The following is a 25719-nucleotide window of genomic DNA, read 5'->3' as shown; positions in this document are numbered from 1 at the left end:
CCTAGGCAGCTGAAGGCACGGCCGCCAATGGTGGAGCGATTAAAATTGGGGATTTGCAAGAGGCAAGAAATAGAGGAGCGCAGAGCTTTAAGGTGATTGGCAGAAGAGTCAGAGGTGACATGAGGAAACATTTTTTTTACACAGTGAGTTGTAATGCACTGGAATGCACTGCCTGAAAGGGTGGTGGATGTAGATTCAATGGTAACTTTCAAAAGGGAATTGGATAAATTCACAAAGGGAAAAAAAATTACAGGGCTATGGGGAAAGAGCAGGGGAATGGGACTAATTGGATAGCTCTTTCAAAGAGCAGGCACTGGCACGATAGGCCGAATGGCCTCCCCCTGTGCTGTGCCTGCTATGATACAATGATATCTATTGTAAAACTGTCAAATTTTATACACCTTTTAAAAAGCACCGTGAGCAAAATCTTGTAAGAAACAAAGCAGCATCATTAAATGTGCACCATTTAAATGTTTTTATAAAGCCAAGGAGACCTGTCCAATCAGATTAAACTCAGCTAAAAGGTATCAGAAGGATGATACCAGAACTTATCAGGAAAGACTAAACAGGCAGGGGCTCTTTTCTCTATGAAAAGAGAAGGCTGAGAGGTGGTCTGATAAAGGTCTTCAAGATAATGATAGGGTTTGATAGGGTAGACGTAGAGAAAATATTTCCACTTGTGGAAGAGTCCAAAACTAGAGGACGTCAATATAAGATAGTCACTAATAAATCCAATCAGGAATTCAGGAGCAACAACTTTACCCAAAGAGTGGTATGAATGTGAAACTCACTACCACAAGGAGTAGTTGAGGTAAATAGCAAAGATGCATTTAAGGGGCAGCTAGATAAACACATGGAGGAGAAAAGAATTCGATAACCTGATTGGATTAGATGAAGTAGGGAGGAAGGAGGCTCGAGTGGAGCATTAACGCTGGCATTGATCAGTCGGGCCGATTGGCCTGTTTCTGTGCTGTAAACACAGTAACAGGACTTCATCTTACTGACTCCCCACAGTTTGGATGCAGCCAATGTCTTGCTTCAGTAACAGCGTGGGACGTGTCCCTGATTTCACTTCAGCACATTCAATAGGACAAAAAAAAAATCAGAGGGAAAAGCGCGGGCACAGCTCGGAGTTTGGGAGGCGCGGGGGCAGAAATATTTGGAAATTTAAATGAGGCGGCTGCAGCTCTTCCAGTCTCTCTGAGCCGCACAGTGTTGAATCTGCGGTGCCGTGAGCCGGGTTCACATGGTGCTGGGCGCAGGATGGCGGCGGGATTCAAGTGAGTGAGACCGGGTTAGGGATTGGGGACTCGGGGGACGGAGACCTGAGGTACTGGGGCCGGGGCCGGGGACTCGGGGGACGGAGACCTGAGGTACTGGGGCCGGGGCCGGGGACTCGGGGGACGGAGACCTGAGGTACTGGGGCCGGGGCCGGGGACTCGGGGGACGGAGACCTGAGGTACTGGGGCCGGGGCCGGGGACTCGGGGGACGGAGACCTGAGGTACTGGGGCCGGGGCCGGGGACTCGGGGGACGGAGACCTGAGGCACTGGGGCCGGGGCCGGGGACTCGGGGGACGGAGACCTGAGGTACTGGGGCCGGGGCCGGGGACTCGGGGGACGGAGACCTGAGGTACTGGGGCCGGGGCCGGGGACTCGGGGGACGGAGACCTGAGGCACTGGGGCCGGGGCCGGGGACTCGGGGGACGGAGACCTGAGGTACTGGGGCCGGGGCCGGGGACTCGGGGGACGGAGACCTGAGGCACTGGGGCTGGGGCCGGGGACTCGGGGGACGGAGACCTGAGGTACTGGGGCCGGGGCCGGGGACTCGGGGGACGGAGACCTGAGGTACTGGGGCCGGGGCCGGGGACTCGGGGGACGGAGACCTGAGGCACTGGGGCTGGGGCCGGGGACTCGGGGGACGGAGACCTGAGGCACTGGGGCCGGGGCCGGGGACTCGGGGGACGGAGACCTGAGGCACTGGGGCCGGGGCCGGGGACTCGGGGGACGGAGACCTGAGGCACTGGGGCCGGGGCCGGGGACTCGGGGGACGGAGACCTGAGGGGCTGGGGCCGGGGACTCGGGGGACGGAGACCTGAGGCGCTGGGGCCGGGGACTCGGGGGACGGAGACCTGAGGCGCTGAGGCTGGGGCCGGGGACTCGGGGGACGGAGACCTGAGGTACTGGGGACGGGGCCGGGGACTCGGGGGATGGAGACCTGAGGTACTGGGGACGGGGCCGGGGACTCGGGGGACGGAGACCTGAGGTACTGGGGCCGGGGACTCGGGGGACGGAGACCTGAGGTGCTGGAGGGGGGTGTTGGGGACTGGCCTGATTAAAAGTGCGGGCTCTCTCTGTTTAGCTTCATATGTTCAGCACTGAATTAGCGCAGCTCCACGTGTTTTGAGTGGGGTTGCGTCAAAGTCCACATCAATAAAGCACAAGCGTGGCTCCGAACATTTTCCCAGTGTTTACGGCTCAGTTTAAAGTTTTAACCTGGAGCAGGAAGTGCAGCTTTTTACAAGAAAGAAAATGGTTGAAACTTAGAGCTTGACCTGTCTTGGTCCGTGCCCTGTGATGTGTTTGGGTTTTGTAGCCCGGACCTGTCTTGGTCCGTGCCCTGTGATGTGTTTGGGTTTTGTAGCCCGGACCTGTCTTGGTCCGTGCCCTGTGATGTGTTTGGGTTTTGTAGCCCGGACCTGTCTTGGTCCGTGCCCTGTGATGTGTTTCGGTTTTGTAGCCCGGACCTGTCTTGGTCCGTGCCCTGTGATGTGTTTGGGTTTTGTAGCCCGGACCTGTCTTGGTCCGTGCCCTGTGATGTGTTTGGGTTTTGTAGCCCGGACCTGTCTTGGTCCGTGCCCTGTGATGTGTTTGGGTTTTGTAGCCCGGACCTGTCTTGGTCCGTGCCCTGTGATGTGTTTGGGTTTTGTAGCCCGGACCTGTCTTGGTCCGTGCCCTGTGATGTGTTTGGGTTTTGTAGCCCAGACCTGTCTTGGTCCGTGCCCTGTGATGTGTTTGGGTTTTGTAGCCCGGACCTGTCTTGGTCCGTGCCCTGTGATGTGTTTGGGTTTTGTAGCCCAGACCTGTCTTGGTCCGTGCCCTGTGATGTGTTTGGGTTTTGTAGCCCGGACCTGTCTTGGTCCGTGCCCTGTGATGTGTTTGGGTTTTGTAGCCCGGACCTGTCTTGGTCCGTGCCCTGTGATGTGTATGTGTCTTGTAGCCCGGACCTGTCTTGGTCCGTGCCCTGTGATGTGTTTGGGTTCCGTGCCCTGTGACGTGTTTGGGTTTTGTAGCCCGGACCTGTCTTGGTCCGTGCCCTGTGATGTGTATGTGTCTTGTAGCCCGGACCTGTCTTGGTCCGTGCCCTGTGATGTGTTTGGGTTCCGTGCCCTGTGACGTGTTTGGGTTTTGTAGCCCGGACCTGTCTTGGTCCGTGCCCTGTGACGTGTTTGGGTTTTGTAGCCCGGACCTGTCTTGGTCCGTGCCCTGTGACGTGTTTGGGTTTTGTAGCCCGGACCTGTCTTGGTCTGTGCCCTGTGATGTGTTTGGGTTTTGTAGCCCGGACCTGTCTTGGTCCGTGCCCTGTGATGTGTATGTGTCTTGTAGCCCGGACCTGTCTTGGTCGGTGCCCTGTGATGTGTTTGGGTTCCGTGCCCTGTGACGTGTTTGGGTTTTGTAGCCCGGACCTGTCTTGGTCCGTGCCCTGTGATGTGTATGTGTCTTGTAGCCCGGACCTGTCTTGGTCCGTGCCCTGTGATGTGTTTGGGTTCCGTGCCCTGTGACGTGTTTGGGTTTTGTAGCCCGGACCTGTCTTGGTCCGTGCCCTGTGACGTGTTTGGGTTTTGTAGCCCGGACCTGTCTTGGTCCGTGCCCTGTGACGTGTTTGGGTTTTGTAGCCCGGACCTGTCTTGGTCCGTGCCCTGTGACGTATTTGGGTTTTGTAGCCCGGACCTGTCTTGGTCCGTGCCCTGTGACGTGTTTGGGTTTTGTAGCCCGGACCTGTCTTGGTCCGTGCCGTGTGACGTGTTTGGGTTTTGTAGCCCGGACCTGTCTTGGTCCGTGCTATGTGATGTGTTTCGGTTTTGTAGCCCGGACCTGTCTTGGTCCGTGCCCTGTGACGTGTTTGGGTTTTGTAGCCCGGACCTGTCTTGGTCCGTGCCCTGTGATGTGTTTGGGTTTTGTAGCCCAGACCTGTCTTGGTCCGTGCTCTGTGATGTGTTTCGGTTTTGTAGCCCAGACCTGTCTTGGTCCGTGCCCTGTGATATGTTTCGGTTTTGTAGCCCAGACCTGTCTTGGTCTGTGCCCTGTGATATGTATGTATGTGTCTTGCAGCCCATTTGATGAAACAAGCTGCACCTACTCCAGGTTAGACAGCAGCACTATAGCAGGAAACATCCTATCTGTTTTCAGTATGTTGCATCCTTGTAACTTTTTATTTCAGTTTTTAACCCACAATTAAGAGCTGCTAAGGTTGCCTATTCACAGCAATGACTTTGTGAGATCTGTTGTAAAGATATTTAACTTTTTGGAGCAGAGGCCAGTTTCAATCCCATCTGGATTGTGTGCACATGCTTCTACGCACGACCCTTCACTGTGTGGCACTTATCACAGAGCCACTGCCTTGGAAGTGTGATTATCAGGTACTGAAACTGATGGCCACTGTGAAAGTGTGATGGATGATAATCATTAGAGTTTGTTTTTAAATAGGTATTTTCAGAGTTATCATCCTTTGAATAGACAAGCAACATCTTGTATTTATATAGTGCTCCTCATGTGCAAGAATATGTCTCGGTGCTTTACAATTAGGAGGAAAATGGTGGGCACTGAGCATGGGGAGAGAGGAGGACATATCTCTATTGTAAAGATCATTGGAGGATACATGTTGAGGATCTGCTGGGTACCACAGTTATTCAACAGGTGGACCTGTGTTATAATGGGGCATGTTGGATAAATATTATGTCTAACAATCCTATCGTCCTTACTTTTTCAAACCAGTACATTGTAAACAAATGATTGCAAATAACTTTAGAGCTTTAGCATAGGTCAGAAAATAGGAGGAATAATGAGGTGGATTTGGGACAATGGCACCACACAAGATGTGATGTCTTTTCAAAGAACCAAGGATATTCTGTTGTTGTACCTGCGACTGTAGGGATCCTTTAACTGGGTAGTTTAGGTCTTCTGTTCAGTAATGGAAGTGTGATTCCTAAGGTCACATTTTGTTTAGCGCTGTACATTCTGTAGTGTATGGGTGAAAGAGACAAAGCACAATAGAGATGGTTTTGTAAAAATGGAATCCTTGGTGGAGAGAATTGGAGAGGGGGGCTCCGATTTGGAAGAATGATTCATTGTCCAGTTGTGTCAAAATGTTTATAGACTTTTTAATGTTACATAATTTGAAATTAAGTTTCTCAGCTCTGAGAATTTACAATAACCTAGCTACAGATGTTCCAGTATATTGACACGCTGGGCTACATTAACTTGTGTTGGTCTTTAAAAAATGAACAAACTGATTTAGAGTTTAACATAGAGTTGTCTCTATCTCTGCCAATAACTCTGGTGTATTCATAGTGTCTGGTTCATCACGCACCCTTTTAAATATTCTTTTTTTAAATGGTGTAAGGGGATTCATTACTGGTTAAAAGGAGTAACTCCACACACTACAAACCAAGTGTTGCTCAGAAAATAATTTTAAATGTTCAAGATGCAAAATACAGTTTATGCTTTTGTATTTAGGTTGAAGAATAAGAATACAGTAGAATGTGATTTCTTTGTTTTTTAGTTACAGTATTTAGATTATATTTTGGGGTCTGTACTGAATATGTGGGCTATATAGCATATTTGATCATTGGAGATTCCTTCCTTAAAGTGCTGTTTGTAATTTTGTCAGGTTACTTCCACTGCTAAATTGCAGAATTTCTTATAATTGAGAACCTAGGGGTGAAATTCCACTTTAAGTGAAAAATGGGAGAATGCCTATTTTTCTGCTTAATTAACAACCTGCTAATGAAATTAATTGCATTTTCAGAAATTGTATGTTTCCAAGCTGTTCCATTAATTTTGTTAGCAGGTGGATAATTTGAGAAAAAAAACATTGTTGTTAAAAGCCCATAAGAATATTTGAAGTGCATTGGTAAGGTTCAGAATTATTTTTAATATTGTTCTGAATCAATGATAAGAGATGATAATGTGTTGTGGAAATGTGAACATTTTAGGTTTTTCTAATACATGTGATGTAACTGTTGTATGATGGAACTTAACATTTGAGCACAATACACTTAGCCTGTGTTCTCTTTTCCCTTTGTCAGAACGGTAGAACCATTGGAATACTACAGAAAGTTTCTGGTAGGCTGTTTCTCAGTTTCATCTCTGGCAAATGACTTGTGAAAGGTTTACATTTTCTGATGGCTTTAGGTGCAATGTTGAGATAAAATGTGCATTCTTTTAAGAGACATGGGATGGTCCTACTTGGATCCTAAATACTGTGTTTGTATCATGAACTGTGATGCTAAAGCAGTCTTACTAAATGGTATCTGTATGTTTGTTAGAAAGAAAATTGTCGACCTGATGGAAGGGAGTTGGGTAAATTCAGAACGACGACTCTCAATATAGGTGAGAATTCTACACTTATTGAAATGATTCATTCATAAAATTCTCACGTGGTGAATTCGTAAGCTGGAATAACCTTTTCTGGACAACCTTATAAATCGATTTTCTTAAAGTGAGAGCTAGAATTGTTTTTTGAATATTAGGTGTCATAACAACAAAATGAGGTTGGAGATAACTGGTAAAAAGGGCAGAAGTCATGGACACGATGGGCCGAATGGCCTACTTCTGTGCTGTAACTTTCTATAATTCTAAGTGTTGGAAACTGACCCTGCAAGTTTTTCAGAGCACAGAAACATTTAGAGAAATTATACAGGGCTACTAGTGGGGACATCAAGAACTTGTATTTATATAGCACTTTATCAGGCCTTCAGGACATTGCAAGGAAGTAATTTTGAAGTGCAGTTGCTGTTGTTGTGTAGGCAAAAACGGCAGGCAAGTTGCTTACAGTAAGATCATGTAAACTGCAAAAGCAGTGAAAGACCTATTAATCTATTTTTGATGTCGGTTGAGGGAGTAATGTAGGTTAGAACACCAGGGGAATTCCCCTTTTGAATTGTGCCATGAAATCTTTTACATCCGTTTGAACAGGCAATTATAGAATCATAGAAAGGTTACAGCACGGAAGGAGGCCAATCGGCCCATCGAGTCCGCACTGGCTCTTTGCAAGAGCAATCCAACGAGTCCCACTCCCTGCCCTGTCCCCGTAGCCCTGCAAATGTTTTCCTTTCAAGTACTTATCCAGTTCCCTTTTGAAGGCCATGATTGAATCTGCCTCCATCACCCCCTCGGGCAGTGCATTCCAAATCCTAAACACATGCTGTGTTTTTAAAAAAAAAGTTTTTCCTCATGTCACCCATGGTTCTCGTAAATCTCCTCTGTACCCTCTCTAGTGCAATTACGTCCTTCCTGTAACCTTCCCTTTTGAAATCCGTGTTGACCATTCTTTATTTTCAGTCCTAGATGTTTTTCTTTTACATCTTTGAGGAAGGATTCCATTATCTTTCCTACCACCCACGTTAAGCTAATTGGTCTATAGTTCCCTAGACTGGTTCTATCTCCTTTTTTAAATATAGGAACCACATTAGCTGTCTGCCAGTCCTCTGGCACTATTCCCTTTTCTAATGAATTTTTATATATATGTGATAGTGCCTCTGCTATCTCTTCCTTAACTTCTTTTAATATGCACGGATGCAATCCATCCGGACCTGGGGATTTATCCTCTCTAAGTTTGATTAGTTTATCAATTATTCCCCCCCTATCTTAAATGTCTTTATATTCTTTTTGATCTCTTCTTCTAATGACATTGGGGCTTTGATTAAATGTCTCATCTGAAAAAATGAGCCTCCGACAAAACAGCACTCCCTCAAGCAGTGTCAGCTTAGATTATGTGCTCAAGTGCTGGAGTGGGGCTTGAATGTATGACAATCTGACTCCATAGCAAAATGCTATCAACTGAGCCAAGTTAAAATGACTAATCTCTCTTGGCCTAAGCATACTTAACATTCCTATGAACCCTGGTTCAGCAGGTGATTATTAAGTGTTCATTTGAACACCTAGATATGGGGGCAAACATTCCAGGTGTTAATACTGCCTGAGAGAGCATTCTACTAGCAAGAGAACTGGTGTGTGAAGATTCACTGCTAGTATTATTTAGAGTTTTTAAATTGACTAGGAGCTGTTGCAGCTCCTGTGTTACTGGCACAAAGCTATTTTTGTTTAACTGATTTATTTCTACAATTTTGGAAACCATTTTATGAATGTAGAGACATTCTATTACATTATAGAGCTAATCATATGCTAATCTTCATTCGTGGGCACAGACAATCAGAAGTCTTGCGTCTTAAAGGGTTAAGATGTTTATAGGACTATCAACATAGGTCAAAAATTCTGTTTTTTTTCCCCCGTATTACACTACTTACACTGTCAATTTAATGCTTTTAACAAAATTTACCATGTGATCTTGTTGACATCTTGTTTTGAAAAATGGTATTATAAACCAGGTAGTATCCATAGTTGTTTGTATTTAGAAAAATTGGCTCAGGGAGGAATCTCTTTGGGAATATGCTAACTGAGAAATTATATTTGAAGGCAATAGTAGCGCCTATGGAAATATTAGTTCTGCATAAGCATAAAATTATTAATAAAGGCAGCATTGACAGTCTTTGTGTTTAATTGTATTGAGGTCTACAGTTACAAGCAACCAACAACCAATTGAAATATGCAAGAAACTATAGTCTGAATAGCCTCCCAAATGTGACTTTGTATTACATTTTCACTTTACATATTTTTAAAAGGTTCTCATATGGAATGATAGGGTTAGATGAAGTAGGGAGCGAGGAGGCTTGTGTAGAGCATAAACACCGGCATGGACCTGTTGGGGCTGAATTGCGTGTTTCTGTGCTGTACATTCTGTGTAATTGGAAATCTGGTTTAAGCATCACACACTTTTTTTATATTACTGTTGTAGTAATGATGTTATAGAGGATTGACAGTCTGGCCACATCTCTTCAGTGTTGTAGACTATGTCATCCTCACCTAGTCCAGTAGTCTGCAGGCTTTGAAAAGAACTGACTCCAGGAGAAAAACATGGGTTTTCTCTGGCTACAGGCTGCAGATATGGGGGTAAGGAGGTTCAACTTCAGCGGGGGCGTAAAATGGGCGACAGTGGATCCTTCTATTGACTGCGATGGAAAGGATAATCGGACGGGATATATAGCGGGCGATCGATCTGCTACCGCCCGTTTCAATATCCCTTCGAAGTTGAAATTTCCGCCCACTGTTTGTAAACCATCGAAATTGCTGCTGATGATGACAAATGAGCACAAGTTTTCTTGAAGATTATTCCGTTTCTAATTATTTTCACCATTTGATTGGCCCACTGTAGGTGTGCATGGCTGCATAATTTTACTGTCCAAAATACTTATGGTGTTAAATAATTGAGTTAGTAAAGTTTGTAAGGGTTATAAAACCTAACCTGAACATTATAAATTATCTTGTATTTTCGGTGAAAAATAAATGTATAAACATGCTGTCTGCCGTTTAGATCCCAAGCTCTGGAATTACCTCTCTACCTATCTCTCCTCCTTTAAGATTTGTCTTAAAACCTACCTCTTTTACCTAGCTTTTAATCACCCCTCCTTCTTTGGCTCAGTGTCAATTTTTGTCTGACTACGCTCCTGTGGAGCTCCTTGGGATGTTTTCCTACATTAAAGGAGCTATATAAATGCAAGTTGTTGTGTGTATATATAGTGGTGAGGACTGAAAGAAAATGACCAGTGAGTATAATAGCAATTTTGTCCAGCTTACTCATTAAAGTAATTTTAATTGCCCATTTAAAAGAAGGCATTAATTCAGGTGTTAGCCAGTGTTACAACTTGTAACTCATTTATGACAACAAGAAGTGTGCAGTCACAAGAAAATTAATATATTATAAATGTATATATTTTTATTAATGCACTTTCTAACCATTGACTAATGAGGATGTAATAGGACCGTAGATCTTTATCATTAACTTTATCCTTGTTACAACAAAATGTTACAGATAATGTTTTTGGTGTCCTCTAAAATGGAATCACATCATTCTACTTGGTTGTACATTTTACTGATTACAATTTAAAAGAAAAAGATCTGCTACGAAACAGTTCGGAAAAGTAACTGTGTTTGAAAGTATTGCTTTTCTGATTTCACATCTAATGTTTCAGGTTCAATTACAACCGCGGACGGTTCTGCACTGATAAAGCTGGGGAACACGACAGTTGTTTGTGGCATTAAAGTGGTGAGATTTCAGCATTCAGCTCTCAGGCTATAAATTGTACTGCTTAAATTTTTAGTAGAAAAAAATCTGCAGGAATGTCAGTGTTGATTGTAGCAATTAGGCTGATAAATATAATGAATTTTGCTTCATGGATTGAAGAAGACAAAACATGTGATGAGTTGCAGGATGTGATTTATTTATTGTTTGCTTATACGGGCGTGCTGACATGTGGAAACCCATCACCATGTTTGAGCCTCCAAACCAAGCTACTGAAAAATCCATACAGGTGGAGTTTCGGTTTACCTCATATGAAATGCACATCCTCTCTATAGGGAAGCATTCCTTTTACCTAAGCCCAGAGACTTTAGGTGCAGTTAAGTAGGAACCAAAGCTTAGAGACCTGTTCGTATGCACAGGGACTTTGTTGAAGTTAAAAACTCCACAACCTACCAGAACAGAGCACTGCTAAGCTTCCAGCTACTTATCCAGCCAGACTACCCTACCCATTAGGGCATGACTTGATTCTTTTTCACGTGGTACCCAGTGACGGATTCCCATCTATCAGGCATACTTCAGATGAGACATGCTTTTCACCTTTTATTATTCTGGCAATGTGTTATAATTGCATCCCGGGAACATCCATGGGTCTACTGAGGATGTTTTGTAGCGATCTTTCCACTCACCACGGTATCCTTCTAGCTGTTTTGAATTTGATTCCTGTACTTTGAGTTTGTGTTAACTTGGCTTAGTTGGTAGCACTGTTGCCACTGAGTCAAAAGATTTTGTGTTCAAGCCTCACTCTAGGACCTGAGCATATAGTATAGACCTATACTCAAATGCAGGACTGAGGGGTTGCAGCTCTGTTAGAGGTTCTGACCTTTGACTGAGTCGTTAAACCAATGTCCTACCTGCCTGTTCTGTTGTTTCAAGTGGATGTAAAAGATCCTATGGTAGTGGTTGTTGGAGGCCAATCATCTCAGCCCCAGGACATTGCTGCAGGAGTTCCTCAGGGCAGTGTCCTAGGCCCAACCATCTTCAGCTGCTTCATCAATGACCTTCCCTCCATCATAAGGTCAGAAATGGGGATGTTCGCTGATGACTGCACAGTGTTCAGTTCCATTCGCAACCCCTCAAATAATGAAGCAGTACGAGCCCGCATGCAGCAAGACCTGGACAACATCCAGGCTTGGGCTCATAAGTGGCATGTAACATTCGCGCCAGATAAGTGCCAGGCAATGACCATCTCCAACAAGAGAGAGTCTAACCACCTCCCCTTGACATTCAACGGCATTACCATCGCCGAATCCCCCACCATCAACATCCTGGGGGTCACCATTGACCAGAAACTTAACTGGACCAGCCATATAAATACTGTGGCTACGAGAGCAGGTCAGAGGCTGGGTATTCTGCAGCGAGTGACTCACCTCCTGACTCCCCAAAGCCTTTCCACCATCTACAAGGCACAAGTCAGGAGTGTGATGGAATACTCTCCACTTGCCTGGATGAGTGCAGCTCCAACAACACTCAAGAAGCTCGACACCATCCAAGATAAAGCAGCCCGCTTGATTGGCACCCCTTCCACCACCCTAAACATTCACTCCCTTCACCACCGGCGCACTGTGGCTGCAGTGTGCACCATCCACAGGATGCACTGCAGCAACTCGCCAAGGCTTCTTCGACAGCACCTCCCAAACCCGCGACCTCTACCAACTAGAAGTACAAGAGCAGCAGGCACATGGGAACAACACCACCTGCACGTTCCCCTCCAAGTCACACACCATCCCGACTTGGAAATATATCGCCGTTCCTTCATTGTCGCTGGGTCAAAATCCTGGAACTCCCTTCCTAACAGCACTGTGGGAGAACTGTCACCACACGGACTGCAGCGGTTCAAGAAAGCGGCTCACCACCACCTTCTCGAGGGCAATTAGGGATGGGCAATAAATGCTGGCCTCGCCAGCGACGCCCACATCCCGTGAACGAATACAAAAAAAAACAATTTGTAGAAAAGCAGGGAGCTCTCCCAGTTCTGATCACTATTCCTCCCTCAACCAACGCCACCAAAAATAGATTAACTGGTCATTGCTGTTTGTATGATCTTGCTGCGTGTGAAATGGCTGCTGTAATGGCCTATGTAATGATGACTGCATTCTGAAAAAATTAATTGTGTGTGAAGCTTTTTGAAAGGTTTGAGAGATGTGATAAGGTGCTACATAAATTCAAGTCTGTGTGATTATCTATCTGTATACTGAATGGTATAATGGGTTAGCACGCTGTCTTTTCACCAACCAAGACCGATGGATTAAAAGTTTTTACTTGCTGTCTGGGTCCTTGTTGAAATTAGTTTGCATAATTTCACTATCCCGTTTCTAGTGGACATGTGTATGCAGCACAGAATTATGCTTATTTCAGCATAAATTGAGCAATCTCACCAAGAATGACTATATAGATAGCTCCTGTGGGAAATAGCAGGGGGAATTGTACTGATGCAGTAGTGGGACAGTCTTATGAGTTTAGTTTCCTGAGGGGAGTTTTATTCTGCATTTGACTGTGCCGTGTTCTAAGCTGAAAGTACTACACGCTGACACTGATACTTGGACGGATAAGTATTTCACTCTCTAACACCTTGAATGGGACTTCAAATTACTAATATTGATTTTGGTGGATGTGTGACATTCTGCCTATTTCATCAGTTTACAAGAACAAAAACACGAGAGGCTAGTAAGAAGGGAAATAATGCCAAATATGCTCCATGCAATTTTGGGATGTGGCAAGCTAAAATAAGTGTTAACAATCACTGAGCACTGCACTAAACACCCTCTAATCTCATCAAATTATAATTTGTTCAGATTAAAGGATTTTTATAATTAATATTGCATAGATGTGCAACATTATTCTATTTTAAAATTAAAATTGCATAGATGTGCAGACATTTTAATGCAGATAGAAAAATATTTTGTACTAAATAATAAAATTACTTTTTACTTTACAGGAATTTGCAGCACCAACAGTAGATGCACCAAATAAAGGATACATAGGTGTGTTATTGGTAAAATAATTAACTCACAATTCATTCTATAAAATTGCAATAGTGTAGCTGAGCTTGGTCTTCATTCAAATGCAGTGTTAAATTCCTATTGTGAAATGGTTAAGGTTGATAGTTTGATTAATTTTTTGTGACAGTGGCTGTGATTATTATAAATTGACTTTGTTCAAACTCACCTCTTGCAACAAATGATGATTTGGGTTTTTTTGCAACATGTGAAATTGTCACTGAAACTTGACAAGTATATTTGAATTTTTAATTTTGCCGTTAAAATTTGTAATTACATTTATTTGGATCTTATAACCCTAGAGATACCATCTGTAAATATGACAACGTTTAGGGGGACCTGAAATGAAAAATAAGATTAAGTGTATATTCTTTACAAAAATGGAAGCCAGCTGTTAAAACATAATTACTACATTGTTATATAATGTAGAGATCAGAGTCTGGTCCATTGTGATACTCAAGTTTGCAGGTGACATTACGTTAAGAGGTGCAGTAAGTTGTGTAGATGGGAGCAGGAAGTTACAAAGGGACATAAACAGACTAAGTGAGTGGTCAAAACTATGGCAGATGGAGTTCAATGTGGGGAAGTATGAGATCATTGACTTAGGATCCGAGAAAGACAAATCGGAATGTTTTCTTAATGGCGAGAGACTAGAAGTTGTGAAGGAGCAAAGAGATTTAGGTGTCCATGTACACAAATCACTAAAAGCTAGTGCACAGGTACAAAATATAATCAAAAAGGAGGTTGGAATGCAAAAGTGAGGAAATGATGCTTCAGTTGTACAGAACCTTGATCAGGCCCCATCTGCAGTACTGTGTTCAGTTTTGGGATCCGAAGCTCAGGAAAGACATATTGGCCTTGGAGGGGGTACGGTGCAGAGTTAAATTATAAGGACAGTTGCATAAGCTTGGTTGTATTCCCTGTGGGTTCAGAAGGTTGAGGGGTTAATCTAATCGAGGTGTTTAAAATGATAAAGGGATTTGTTTGATAGGATAGATACAGAGAAACTATTTGCTTTGGTGGGGGAATCCAGAAAAAGGGGGTATAATCTTAATATTACAGCTAGGCCATTTATGATTGAGCCTTTTTTCACACAAAGGGCAGTGGAAATCTAGAACTCTGTTCCCCCAAAAGGCTGTGGATGCTGGGTCAATTGAAAAATTTAAGACTGAGATGGTAAGGGTATCAAAGGATATGGAGCAAAGGCAGGTAAATGGAGTTGAGGTACAGATCAGCCCCGATCAAATTGAATGTCTGAATAGAGGGGCTGAAGAGCCTACTCGTATTCTTATTTTCCTATGTAAGTCCACTGTGAACTTAACAGCTGGTGTTAATGGAATAATTCATACCAGTTACTCTGTTTAAAATCTCACTGATTTGATTCAAACCCAAATGCAATATTGTTCTTTGGTGTGTTGGCTGGACAACGGACATAGGCTTAAAAATACAATCCAAATGAGCTGGCGATCATTTGGTGTAATGTTAACACATTCCTGTGTTCATATTTGACAGGAAGTTGTACTTTTTCACGTTTTTATACTTCCAGATATGCAGTTACCAAAATGAACCATTTGGTAAACCACAAATTAAAACATATTTAACTGTATTTTGCCACATTTAGTTTTGTGCTTTTAATTTTCTTGTTCTGAGACGGATGTTGTGGATTCAAGCTGTACTCCAGAATTTGAGCACATAGTCTAGGCTGAAGCGTCAGTGTAGTATTGAGGGAGTGCTGCATTGTCAGAGGTACTGTCTTTCAGATGAAATGTTAAACCAAGTGGTTGGACAGGTGGACTTCAAGATCCCATGGCACTGTTTGAACAGGAGCAGGGAGTTCCACTGGTTTCTCAACATTTATCCCTCAAGCAACACCACCACCACCACCAGATTTCTATATGTGAGACATTGCTCCGCACTGTTGCTATATTTGTCTACATAAGAACAGTGTCAACACTTCATAATTAATTGGTTGTGAAGTGCTTTGAGATGTCTGAGATAGTGATAAGGGCTATGTAAATGAAGAAAGTTCCAGTTTTCGCCTCTCCTCTCCTCTCCCAAAGGCAGTGACTTCATGAAATACAATTTCATGGGGGTAGGCAGCCTTCTAATACCTTACCCAAAGTGGCCATTTTTAAATCAGAACAGTTTTGTTTTGGAAACAATGTTTGCAACCAGCAAACTACCTTATTGAGTTAAGCAGTACTGGTATGGATCATTATCTTCATTTGTTTTTTTAACGACAGAAAATGTAACTGCGTTAGAGATAGTAAAACTAACAAATGTGCACTTTATTAATGTTTTATTACAGTGCCAAATGTAGATTTACCACCATTATGTTCATCAAGATTTCGACCTGGCCCACCTGGGGAACAAGCACAAGCGGCTAGTCAGTTCATTTTTGATGTCATAGAAAAGTAAGAATCTCATTTCTCATTTTCATCAGTAATTTTACAAATTCTTTCTGCATTTTCAATTGTACATTAAGATGTTTTTATAGTACAGCAATGTGGCAAATTAAAATCTGTGGATCAATTCAACCTTTTCTTTCAAAATATAGTTCACAGATCATACAGAAGGAGGATCTTTGCATTGAGAAAGGGAAGGTATGACAAAATCAGTAGTAGGTATTGTTTGTTTTTAGCATTTTTGATTTTAAATTTTAAACAACCAATTTTCAAATATATAATGACTTCATTGATTAGATGACAGCTGATGTAGTGACATTTTTTTCTAGCCAAATGAGAATTATAAAATGCTTCTTAGTGCAATAAAAATATAATTCTTTTCTTTCTAGTCAGCTGAGGTATTAAAACCTTCTACCATAATGATAGTAGAACTGTATTATCCGTGACTGATCAATGCCAATTGTTGAGCAGCGGTTAAGTAACCTGGCCACCTCCAGAAAGTGCCAATGGCTTCGGGTAGATAAGCATCTGGAGGGAGGTAGTGAAACTCTTGATGGAGGAATTGCCATCAAAAGGCAGATGAGCTAATCCTTGAATTAGCCAACAGCGTCCACAATCTGCAAGCCGTGAGGCAGCTGCAGTACATAACAAGTCAATGAAAGAGCAACCCATAGACTGTCTGAAACACAACACCAAGGTTCGAGTCCCTGCTTAGTGTGGAGGACAGTCACAGGAACTCTGACGATGGTCGACTGATGGTGATGATTCTTGTCATACACTACACTACTTCAGAATGGTTCAGAAACACATTAATTTTAACCTGAGTATTGATGCATCTATTTTTTTTCTTTTGTTTTCAGCTTGCTTGGGTTGTATACTGTGACATGATATGCTTAGATTATGATGGAAACTTATTGGATGCTTGTATAATAGCCCTGTTAGCGGCACTGAAAAATGGTAAGTATGCTTTTCAAAAACAAATTGCATTTTTTCTTGGGTTACAACTCATCATTGCACATTATTTTCAGGTTTACAGCATACATGGTTCAGTGTCCATCAACAATGGCATTTTTGACAGTATTAAATCTTTCTCTGCTCTCTCCCCTCCTCCCCCCCAATATAGTTCTCATCATGCTATTCATCTCCCGCTGTTTAGATGGTGGGAAAGCTGCTTCCCAGCCTCTGCAAATGCTGCTCTTCACCTGGCTGCTAGAATGTTAATGATGTAAGCCTGATGATGTGATGTACGGATTTATTTCATCTTTCCTTTCCCTGCAAGGAGATGCTGACTGTAAGCCAGGTTTGGAAATTCAACCAAGCGGAATAACTGACCTACATCCTTCCACTCCACGACCTCATTATCTTTAATGTGGAAATCTTGAAATGGGCTTTTTGTGTACTGCTCAATGTACAATCATTGAAGATTCTTTTTAAAATACAGCCAACCCAACATATAAGAAACACCATCTTGCCATGTGAAACATTTATTCTATGCAGGATTACATCAGAAGTGTGTGTGGCATGCAAAAATAAGTCAAGAAACATTACATTAAGATTCAATGTACTTTAAATTTTATTCAGTATTTTACATAATGTTACAGCTTTGGTATGTTTCCGATTTAAAAAGTTTTTAACAGTTCCAGTAGGAATTGTTTTGCTTTTAAAAACCCTGTATGTTATTCTATACTATGAAGCTGTTGGTATTGATGTGGTCAGCCATTTGTGACTAGTTTGAAATGACTTTGCTTTTGCTGTGACGACTTGTCCACTTATTGTTGCTTCTTATCCATGTGTGATTGAAATCCTACTGAAGTGGCTGATATTGGCCTCACGGGCCACACTTCTTTTCCTGTGGATGTTATCTCTTCACTGCCACTCCTCCATGATCTTCTCCTTATTTTTACTAATGGTATAGACTGTGGATAGAACAGGCCTGAATTCTCATGTGATGTTGCTATGTTTCTTTGCATTAACTTTTGAGCGAGAGGAGTTTTTACTTTTATTTGTTAGAATATAGAATTCTCTGCTACAACCAGTTGTCGAAACAGTTCACATTCTTTTAAAAGTAGAAATATTGAAGGGTTTGGGGTGCAATCAGAAAATTTGTATGAGACTAGGTGGCTTGTAGAGACAAACCACTGACACATACTTCATGGGACGAATGGCTTTTTTTTTGCTGCAAAATTCAATGATTCTGACTGAATGTGGTTCAGTGAGCAGAATATAGCAATTGAAATTTATGATTTTTGTAAAAGGTAGAGTGGAGTTTTCAAAAAATCCAACATGAAAATGTAGGCAGTCCCCCATTAATGCTACAGTTTGAAGTAAAACCCATAGCTACATTTTGCAACCGATCCCCGTTCTAATTTATTGCCGAAGATTAATTGTTCTTTTTCTACAGTTCAGTTACCAATGGTGTCGATCAGTGAAGAAACTGGTTTGGCAGAAGTTAATATGAACCAGAGAAATCAACTGAATATCAGAAAGCATCCAGTTGCTACATCCTTTGCCATTTTTGATGAGTGAGTTACTTTTGAGTGTAAAATAATGTGTAGCACCTCATTGTTTTGAGAGATAAGATACAGTATTTTTATGAATGCGCTAAATGGCGTTTTTACATTTCAAAGCAGCTAGTGCAACACAACCTTTATGCATGTCATTTTTTAAATCACAAGATCACAACATGGACGATGAAGGGCATTTGGCCTATCTTTGTTCATCCATCTAAAAGACCTTACACTCCACTCATTCCTCCCTGTCATTGCTGAATCTATTTTTTCCTTGAATGATAGCAGGATTTCCATGTCCACTTCTCCACCTGGGAGTCCATTCCATATATTGCCACTCTTTTTGTCCAAAATAACATCCTGACATCAGTCCTAAATTTACTGCCGACTAGTTTGAGTTAGTGTTCCCTTGTCCTACTCTCCAAATTTAGTTTGAAGTAATATTCTGGATTTATATATTCCATATCGTTTACTGTCTTATCTATCTCTAAGATCATCTCTCAGTCTCCTTTCAGAACTGAAAAACCCAAGTCTCTCCAGTCTTCATAGCTCAACCTCTTAAAATAGGGATCAGCCTGTGGTTCTTCTCTGAACCACCTCCAGGGCTGGAATGTCTTCTTTGTCTTGATGACCAGAATTGGACACACTATTCAAGGTATGGTCTGACTAGTACACTATACAGTTTGAGCATGACCTCCTTTGACTTATACTCTACTGTTTTGGCTACAGTTCAGCATTCTATTTGCTTTGTTGATTGCTGCTCTGCAGTGGTTGGACGTGTTGACCACCAAGTCTACAAAGACCTCTATCTCCCAATTTCATTCATATTCTTATATTCTATTTCGGTACCATTCATGGAGTTCATATGTTGCCCATTTTTCCTTCCTATCCACACTGTACATATATATATATATTGCATTCCATCTGCTGCTGTTCTGCCTACCTACATATTTTATGCAGCTTATTTTGTATTTCCCAAGCTGCTTCCTCAGAATAAAACGCCCTTCATAATTTGGTATCCTCTGCAAATTTGACCAACTAATTCATAGAATCATAGAAAATTTATGGCACAGGAGGTTGCCATTTGGCCCATCGTGTCCGCACCGGCCGAAAATGAGCCACCCAGCCTAATCCCACTTATTCTTTGCATGATTGGTAGAGATCATTCTTCTTCCTTATTTCACTTCGGAATATAATTGGGGGGGGAGGGAAGAAAAGTAAAACTGAAGTTGGAAAAAGGAAATGGGAGGAAAATAGTAGAGAGAGCACAGGTAGTGTTTTAAATTTAATTTTCATATAAATTGTTTAACTTGGCAATTAAGTAATATAGCTATTCCTGATGTTTGAGTAGCTTTATTGTTGCAGTATGTTTTTTTCAAATCACAGACTGAGACATTTGGCCCAGTGCGATGATAGTTAACTTAACTCAGTTGGTAGCACACTCACTTCTGAATCAAAGTTGTGGGTTCAAACTTCACTAGACTTGAGGCCAGATCTAGGCTGAAACTTCAGTGCAATACTGAGGAAGTGCTGCATTGGAGGTGCTGTCTTTTGCATGAAACATTAAACTGAAGCCATATCTGCCTGTTTAGGTAAAAGATAACATGGCACTAATTGAAGAGGAGCAGGGAGCTCTTACAGTGTGCTGGGACATGTCTCCCTCAACCAACACTACCAATAACAGATTATGTGTCATTTATTCATTTGCTGTCTGTGGTACCTTGCTAGTGCAAACTGGCTGCTGTATTTCCCTACATAAACAAGTGACTACTTCAAAAGTTATCTATTAGTTGTTAAACACTGAGACTATATAAATGCAAATTTATTCTTTTTCATTCATATATATCAGTCGAATGAACAGTGTTTACCGAGGGGGAGATTGTGTTAGTGACACCCCTATTCACGTGTTATAACATGTGAATTATTGTATTCGTGTGGGCCCTGTGACATACCCTCCAATGTTTCACAGGCACTGACCTCCTGGGTGTTGTCAGCTTTTTACCTGTTCAGCACACCTGTACAGTCCCTTTTACTGATGAAAATTCCATCTTATTTTGTTCTTACCAGTAAGCCTATTTAAATACACTTACTAGAAACTGGGTTGGGATTGCCTGGACTCCTTTCATGGGCAATAGATAAAGAAGACTTTCATCCTATTAGTCTGGGCTGAATTTGGCCAGTATCTATCCAGACTTCCATTTAGTACGATTTTTATTGAAAACCAAAATTATTTTTGAAGTCTTCTGTATAAATGAGCAAACAAGATTTTTAGGAAATTAAATAGCCTTTCTTTTAAGTGTCAAGCCTTGAAGAGATTAATTTAAGTAATATTTTATTAAAAAATGGATTCTCCATTTTTTGCACTAGCTGGTAAATGGAGGTGTCAGATACAGTGAGGGTATATAACAATGTGTGGTGCCCTGGTGCATTATTTTGCTGCTTAGTGAACACTTGTACTTTTTTTCAGTGGGATAAATATTTAAACTCTAATGCCTAATACTTACATACCACTAAATTTTGCATGTATCTACATCTGTATTAATTTGCATTATTATTGAAGTTTAGCAGCTTCCAGTCTTAGTGCCTATTATTCCAAAGTACTATAATTGGTAACTTGAATCAGGGTGCCTATAGAGCAAGTTGTATAGACTCAGCGTTAAAGGAGTGGCTCATAATTTGACTTAAATGATCTTCTGAAAAGCTTTTTTCCTTTTTTTTTAAAAAAAGCACAATATTCATTGTAGATCCAACGGCTGAGGAGGAGACCTTGGCATCAGGGATGGCTACTATAGTAACTGATGAAGAGGATAGGCTTTGTGCCGTACATAAACCAGGTGTGTTAACAAAGTGTCGGCTTAAGTAAGTAGTCCAGTTTGGCACAGCCTGTCCTTTTGCATGATTTTGTTGGAATCTGCCTTTGTGCAAGTGTACAAAACAGCCTCATGGCTGTTGAAAAATAAATATCTTTGCATACCATCTACTATACCTCGAGTAGGTAGTCTGTTATTTTGATATTTAAATTTTGTCACAGAATTTTAAACCTAAAATAGTAAATATGGTCAAATTATAGAAATGGGAAGTACATGTGATTCTGTGCAGGTTTGACAAATCTTTTAAAAAAATAAGCCTTCCCTCAATTACCAAAAACAAAACTGGAATCGTGCCCAAATGAAGACTCCGGCTGAGCTGTTTAAAGCAGTGGTTGTTTTTCTTTTTACAATAGAAATGAATAATGCAATGACAAACATCAGTATTTCTAATGAGAATTACTGAGAGCAAAGTCATTCTCCCATGATACAAGCAATGAAGCATTACTGTCAATTTGGATTTACATGCTCAGGCTGAACCTAATGATGCACAGCCTTGGTGTACTGCTTGACCCCAAGTGGAACTTCACTCCCCAATGATTTGATAAATCATCAAAACTTTCCATATCACATCTGATCTCTTTCTCCTGTATTCCACCCCTTCTCAAGCTCCACGATACATATGATCCAACTCATATCCTATCCTTTAAGTCATGTACTCCTGTTAGTTCCCCATCCCCTAGTGCATTGACTTCAAATTCTTACCCCAGCAATTTTCTCCAATCTTACAAACCACTATCCATTAACCGCTTCTTCCATCCCACACCCAGCAGTAGCAGCATTGTCAGCCATTATACCGCTGCACTCTTTATCCACACATTCAGCCACTCACATGCTCTCCATCTATCTATGAAGACTGCCTGATTTATTTTCTGTTTTCATTCTCTTGCCCCTCCATCTCCAAAAAAAAGTTGCTTTTGATTTTTCATTATTTGAAAACTGCATGTTGTTACCTAATAGTCCATTAAAACTCTTGGAAAACAGAACAGTACAATCATTATCAATGGAAAAAACCTAGGCTTTGACCACCAGGACTATTTTTTTGAAGCAAGGTTTTAGAATTTTTATTTACCCAAGTGTAATTACTTTAGGCATCGGACATTTATGTGATGAGAACCGTTTCATTAATAATCCAGTTGTATTACATAATTGTTGATCACTAGTTAAATCTGTACAAGGGTTTGTTTAGGTTTTGCAACATTCAATGTTTCAGAAAGCCAGATTTGCAGTTGAGCTAGTTAGTGACACTTCAGTGTCTAATTTCAATTTTTGTCATGTTAATATTGATTTAAAATACCTAACAATTTTTGTCATTCTTTGGATGTTTTCTGTATCAACAAAAATATATCAACTTGCCTTTGTTGCAAATGATCTTTTTTTTTCCCATATGGAGGAGGGAGTGGTCTCTCTGGTGAAAAACTCCAGGACTGCATTGTTCGTGCACAAACAAGACACAGAGAAGTCTATAAACTGCTCACTGAAGTGATGAAGAGTGTAACGCCCACAATAAATGTGAAAGAGAGAGAATAGAAAAACCTGCTGTTAAAAGTTTGACTGTACAATAAATCAGTTATTTTTCTTTCAAAAATCAATAAATATGTACAAGTTGTTTTTAAACTAAGTTCACAAAATGACTTCTTATTGAAACAAGAGATTCTACTATATACAATGGTTGGGTTTCATTTTTAAAAACTACATTCACTTCACCACAAAAGAGATAATATTGTTAAGTTCAAGAAGCAGTCTTTATAGTTTAGAAACAACATGAGATGGTTCATGATTTTGGTGGAGTTGGAGTCCCTCTTTTCCTTTTACTTTTTGACTGGCTGCCTGAATGCTGCTGCTGCTGCTGTTGTCGAAGCTGAACTTGTGCTGCCATAACCATTTGATGCTGGAAGTATCGTAACTGCTGCCAGGAAGGGAAAGGGGACAAAAGAACACATTTGTAAGGGTCGACGAAAAATGTTCAGATGAATCAAATTGAAGTCTTGACAGCAAAGAGATGAATCAGTTTAAACATTTTGGAAGTGTTTAAGGATGGAGACAGGAAAAGAAAATTAAACCCACAAACTTAATGACTACAGTCAAGCAGCACCAGTGGCACAGAAGAGTTAAGACAATTTGACACACAAACACTTGTTCTTGCAGAGCTAACTGCATGCTTGTTAGTCAACGTCTGATCTAAAAATGCTTTAGTATTTCCAGTTGGATGCAGATGGTAACAGAACCGCAGCAAGTCAGCAACTTCTAAGAGGCATCTGTGCTAGGCTCTCTATTATTGTACTAGAGTGTAATATCCCAAATTAAACAATGGTATATTTTGCATTTGAAAATGATTTCAATTTAATCATGCTGTGACTCATTTACTGTCCTCCCTTTAAAAAAATACACCAATATAACCCAAAACAAAGTGCAATGAAAACATATTGAGCACTAGCATTTTTTTTTTATAGAAAGCCATTTTCATAATGCACTTTGTATATTGTGTAAAAGGATAAGCAAGTTGATTTTAAGATGATTCCAACTGCAGGTATGCAAAAATGTATGTATGTTTTTTACTTTTTTTTTGAGAGGGGAAGGGGGTAAGTATCCCTACAACATTGCCTGCAGTGGTTCTTATCTTTCAACATGCCACAAGCACTTCTTGAGCATAAATACAAGAGAAAGAGGTGGATGGCTAGGATGTCATTAATGTAAATTCAATGCTCCAAAGTGATTAAATAATTGCGTCCTAATCACCCAAATTTTTGTCAACTGCCAACCCTCCCCAGATTTAAACAAACATAAAACATTTTAGATTTTTGGGCAGCACCTCTGACTTTTCTCCATTCTTTATTTTGGAGCTGAGAATTTTTTATTTCATGTAACTGTAGCCAAGTTGCTGGATTACTTGTATCTGTTGCTGCTGCTGCAAGGCTTGTTGCTGTTGCTGCTGCAAGGCAGATGTAAGCTGGAGTCTCTGCTGAGGAAGGCTTTGCCCAGGTCTGTTCACAGCAGAGCCAAGCTGAGACAACACTACAGGGGAGGCGGAAAGGGTAGGGGGAAAGGGAGGGACAACAAGAGGATCAAATGAGGGAGGGAATCAGGATAGGGAAAGATCGTAACAGAAAGGGGATCAGTAGAATTCACCTATTAGTGTAAATCAGAAACATAGCTAAATATATTTTTATGGAATGTAGTACGGTTACAGGTATGTAATTTGTTAAATATACTGAGGGTGCATTTAATTTTGTGCCTCAATTTGATGGCATTTAAGTTTCTATCAGTTGGAAGTATCTTAACAGATATTTGTGGAAACTCAAGTCCAATGAATTGTATTTAGCATGACAGTAATTGGTTGAGAAGCATTAGACATGTCAATTAACAGGATCCAATTTTTTAACATCGGTTTGATTTATGTACAATTTTGTTTAAAAATGTATGCTTTCTCTCTGGCTTTATGGAAACTAGAATAAGCATAATACAATTGTATCAATTTCCTAATCACAATAAAATAATGCACACTCAGTACTCAAAAGGTTAAATGGTTGCAATTTTTATGGGAATATACATGCTGATCAATTGATTAGTCAGACCTCCACAGTATTGGGTATAATCAGGGAATGGAAGACAAGTGGAAATGGATTGGTACATTCCCCAAACCACCCTGAAGAATTGCTATACAAAGCAACAGACATTTTTGGGGTGAGGTAGGGGGGGAAAAGCTTAAGGGCAAAGGGTTAAGTGCAACAAAGTAAATACATGCATTCAGGCTTTCAAAGAGTTGGTGCAATCCTTTTAATATGGCGCACACTGTCAAGCAATCTGTATCTGACTGGAAGTGGCATGACAAGACTACAAGGAAAAAGCAATCGTTAGCAGTTCATAGGTGCAAAATACGAGGCTGCTAGACTAGTCAGTGACATTTTTGAAAGGAAAGTTGCTCAAGACAGAAATGAAAGGAAGAGTAAGGAACATAACAGTCAGAAGATGGAAGTAATAGTATGTACCTGCAGCCTGTGGAGGCACAAAACCTGCTGTCAGGTTGATGACTGCAGTCTGCTGAGCTGCCAAAGCCTGCTCCTGGCTAGCTGGAGCCTGGTCAGAATTCTGCTGGACAGAACAGAGTTCCTACATCTGAGTTCTATGGTACTTTGCATCAGTCTGAAGTACTATTGATCTGATATTTGAACACTTTCTAGACTCAATCTCTCAAGAATTTAGACCTCAGTGAACCAAACTAACATTTCACAAGGAATCACAACATTTTAATGATGGGAAATTTTAAGAAGCTGATGGCATAGCTACAGACTATTTTCCTGGTTTTTGTCAAAAAATGTTCTGATCAATAGTAAACCTAGTCTATCTAAATTCTGCATTCAGAATAATCAGACTACTTATCCCACATTCTGTACATCATTTCCTTTCCATTATTTTCCAGAAACCAATGAATCTAAATAGATATAGGGCCATCTTAATGCTTACACAAGGTAACAAAGACTGAACGTAGTTCAATCCAGTGTTGGTTGGCAGAAGAATGATTATAT

The 25719-nt window shown here is 41.3% G+C and overlaps 2 protein-coding genes across 14 annotated transcripts in view; one reads left to right on the top strand and one right to left on the bottom strand.

The window, feature by feature from the left end:
• The first annotated feature begins 1127 nt into the window (after window positions 1-1127).
• exosc8 (exosome component 8) lies at window positions 1128-22814 on the top strand. Of its 2 annotated transcripts, XM_067985923.1 has the most exons (11): window positions 1128-1280; window positions 6307-6343; window positions 6547-6610; window positions 10309-10382; window positions 13354-13399; window positions 15723-15828; window positions 15972-16017; window positions 16680-16776; window positions 18221-18341; window positions 21054-21160; window positions 22587-22814. In XM_067985923.1, exons 1-11 carry the CDS (start codon window positions 1264-1266, stop codon window positions 22721-22723), a joined length of 852 nt encoding a protein of 283 aa, XP_067842024.1. In that variant the 5' UTR covers window positions 1128-1263; the 3' UTR covers window positions 22724-22814. The 2 variants fall into 2 exon arrangements, with proteins under 2 accessions (XP_067842024.1, XP_067842023.1); XM_067985922.1 differs by lacking the exons at window positions 10309-10382; window positions 13354-13399 and having other exon boundaries at window positions 1171-1280.
• Window positions 17369-25719, bottom strand: part of supt20 (SPT20 homolog, SAGA complex component) — an 85875-nt gene continuing 77524 nt past the window's right edge. For 7 of the 12 annotated variants that reach the window (XM_067985909.1, XM_067985921.1, XM_067985920.1 and 4 more), the window contains 3 exons: window positions 25183-25282; window positions 24084-24208; window positions 17369-23102 (listed from right to left, as the gene is read on the bottom strand). In XM_067985909.1, the coding sequence (XP_067842010.1) occupies window positions 22968-23102; window positions 24084-24208; window positions 25183-25282 (360 nt within the window). In that variant the 3' untranslated portion in view covers window positions 17369-22967. The remainder of the gene's footprint in view (window positions 23103-24083; window positions 24209-25182; window positions 25283-25719) is intronic. The other 5 variants (XM_067985915.1, XM_067985917.1, XM_067985916.1 and 2 more) reach the window with 4 other exon arrangements.

This window comes from Heptranchias perlo, chromosome 6 (assembly GCF_035084215.1).
Source record: "Heptranchias perlo isolate sHepPer1 chromosome 6, sHepPer1.hap1, whole genome shotgun sequence".
Taxonomy (NCBI): Eukaryota; Metazoa; Chordata; class Chondrichthyes; order Hexanchiformes; family Hexanchidae; genus Heptranchias; species Heptranchias perlo.
The sequence above is the reverse complement of the archived record's forward strand: the minus strand, read 5'-3'. Positions and strand labels throughout refer to the sequence as shown.

Bases quoted from the DNA above. Each gene is read 5' to 3' on its own strand.
- exosc8 (XM_067985923.1), top strand. The intron at 16,777-18,220 runs GTAAGTATGCTT...CTTTTTCTACAG, and splicing joins GTTAGCGGCACTGAAAAATG to TTCAGTTACCAATGGTGTCG. The intron at 18,342-21,053 runs GTGAGTTACTTT...TTTTAAAAAAAG, and splicing joins TCCTTTGCCATTTTTGATGA to CACAATATTCATTGTAGATC.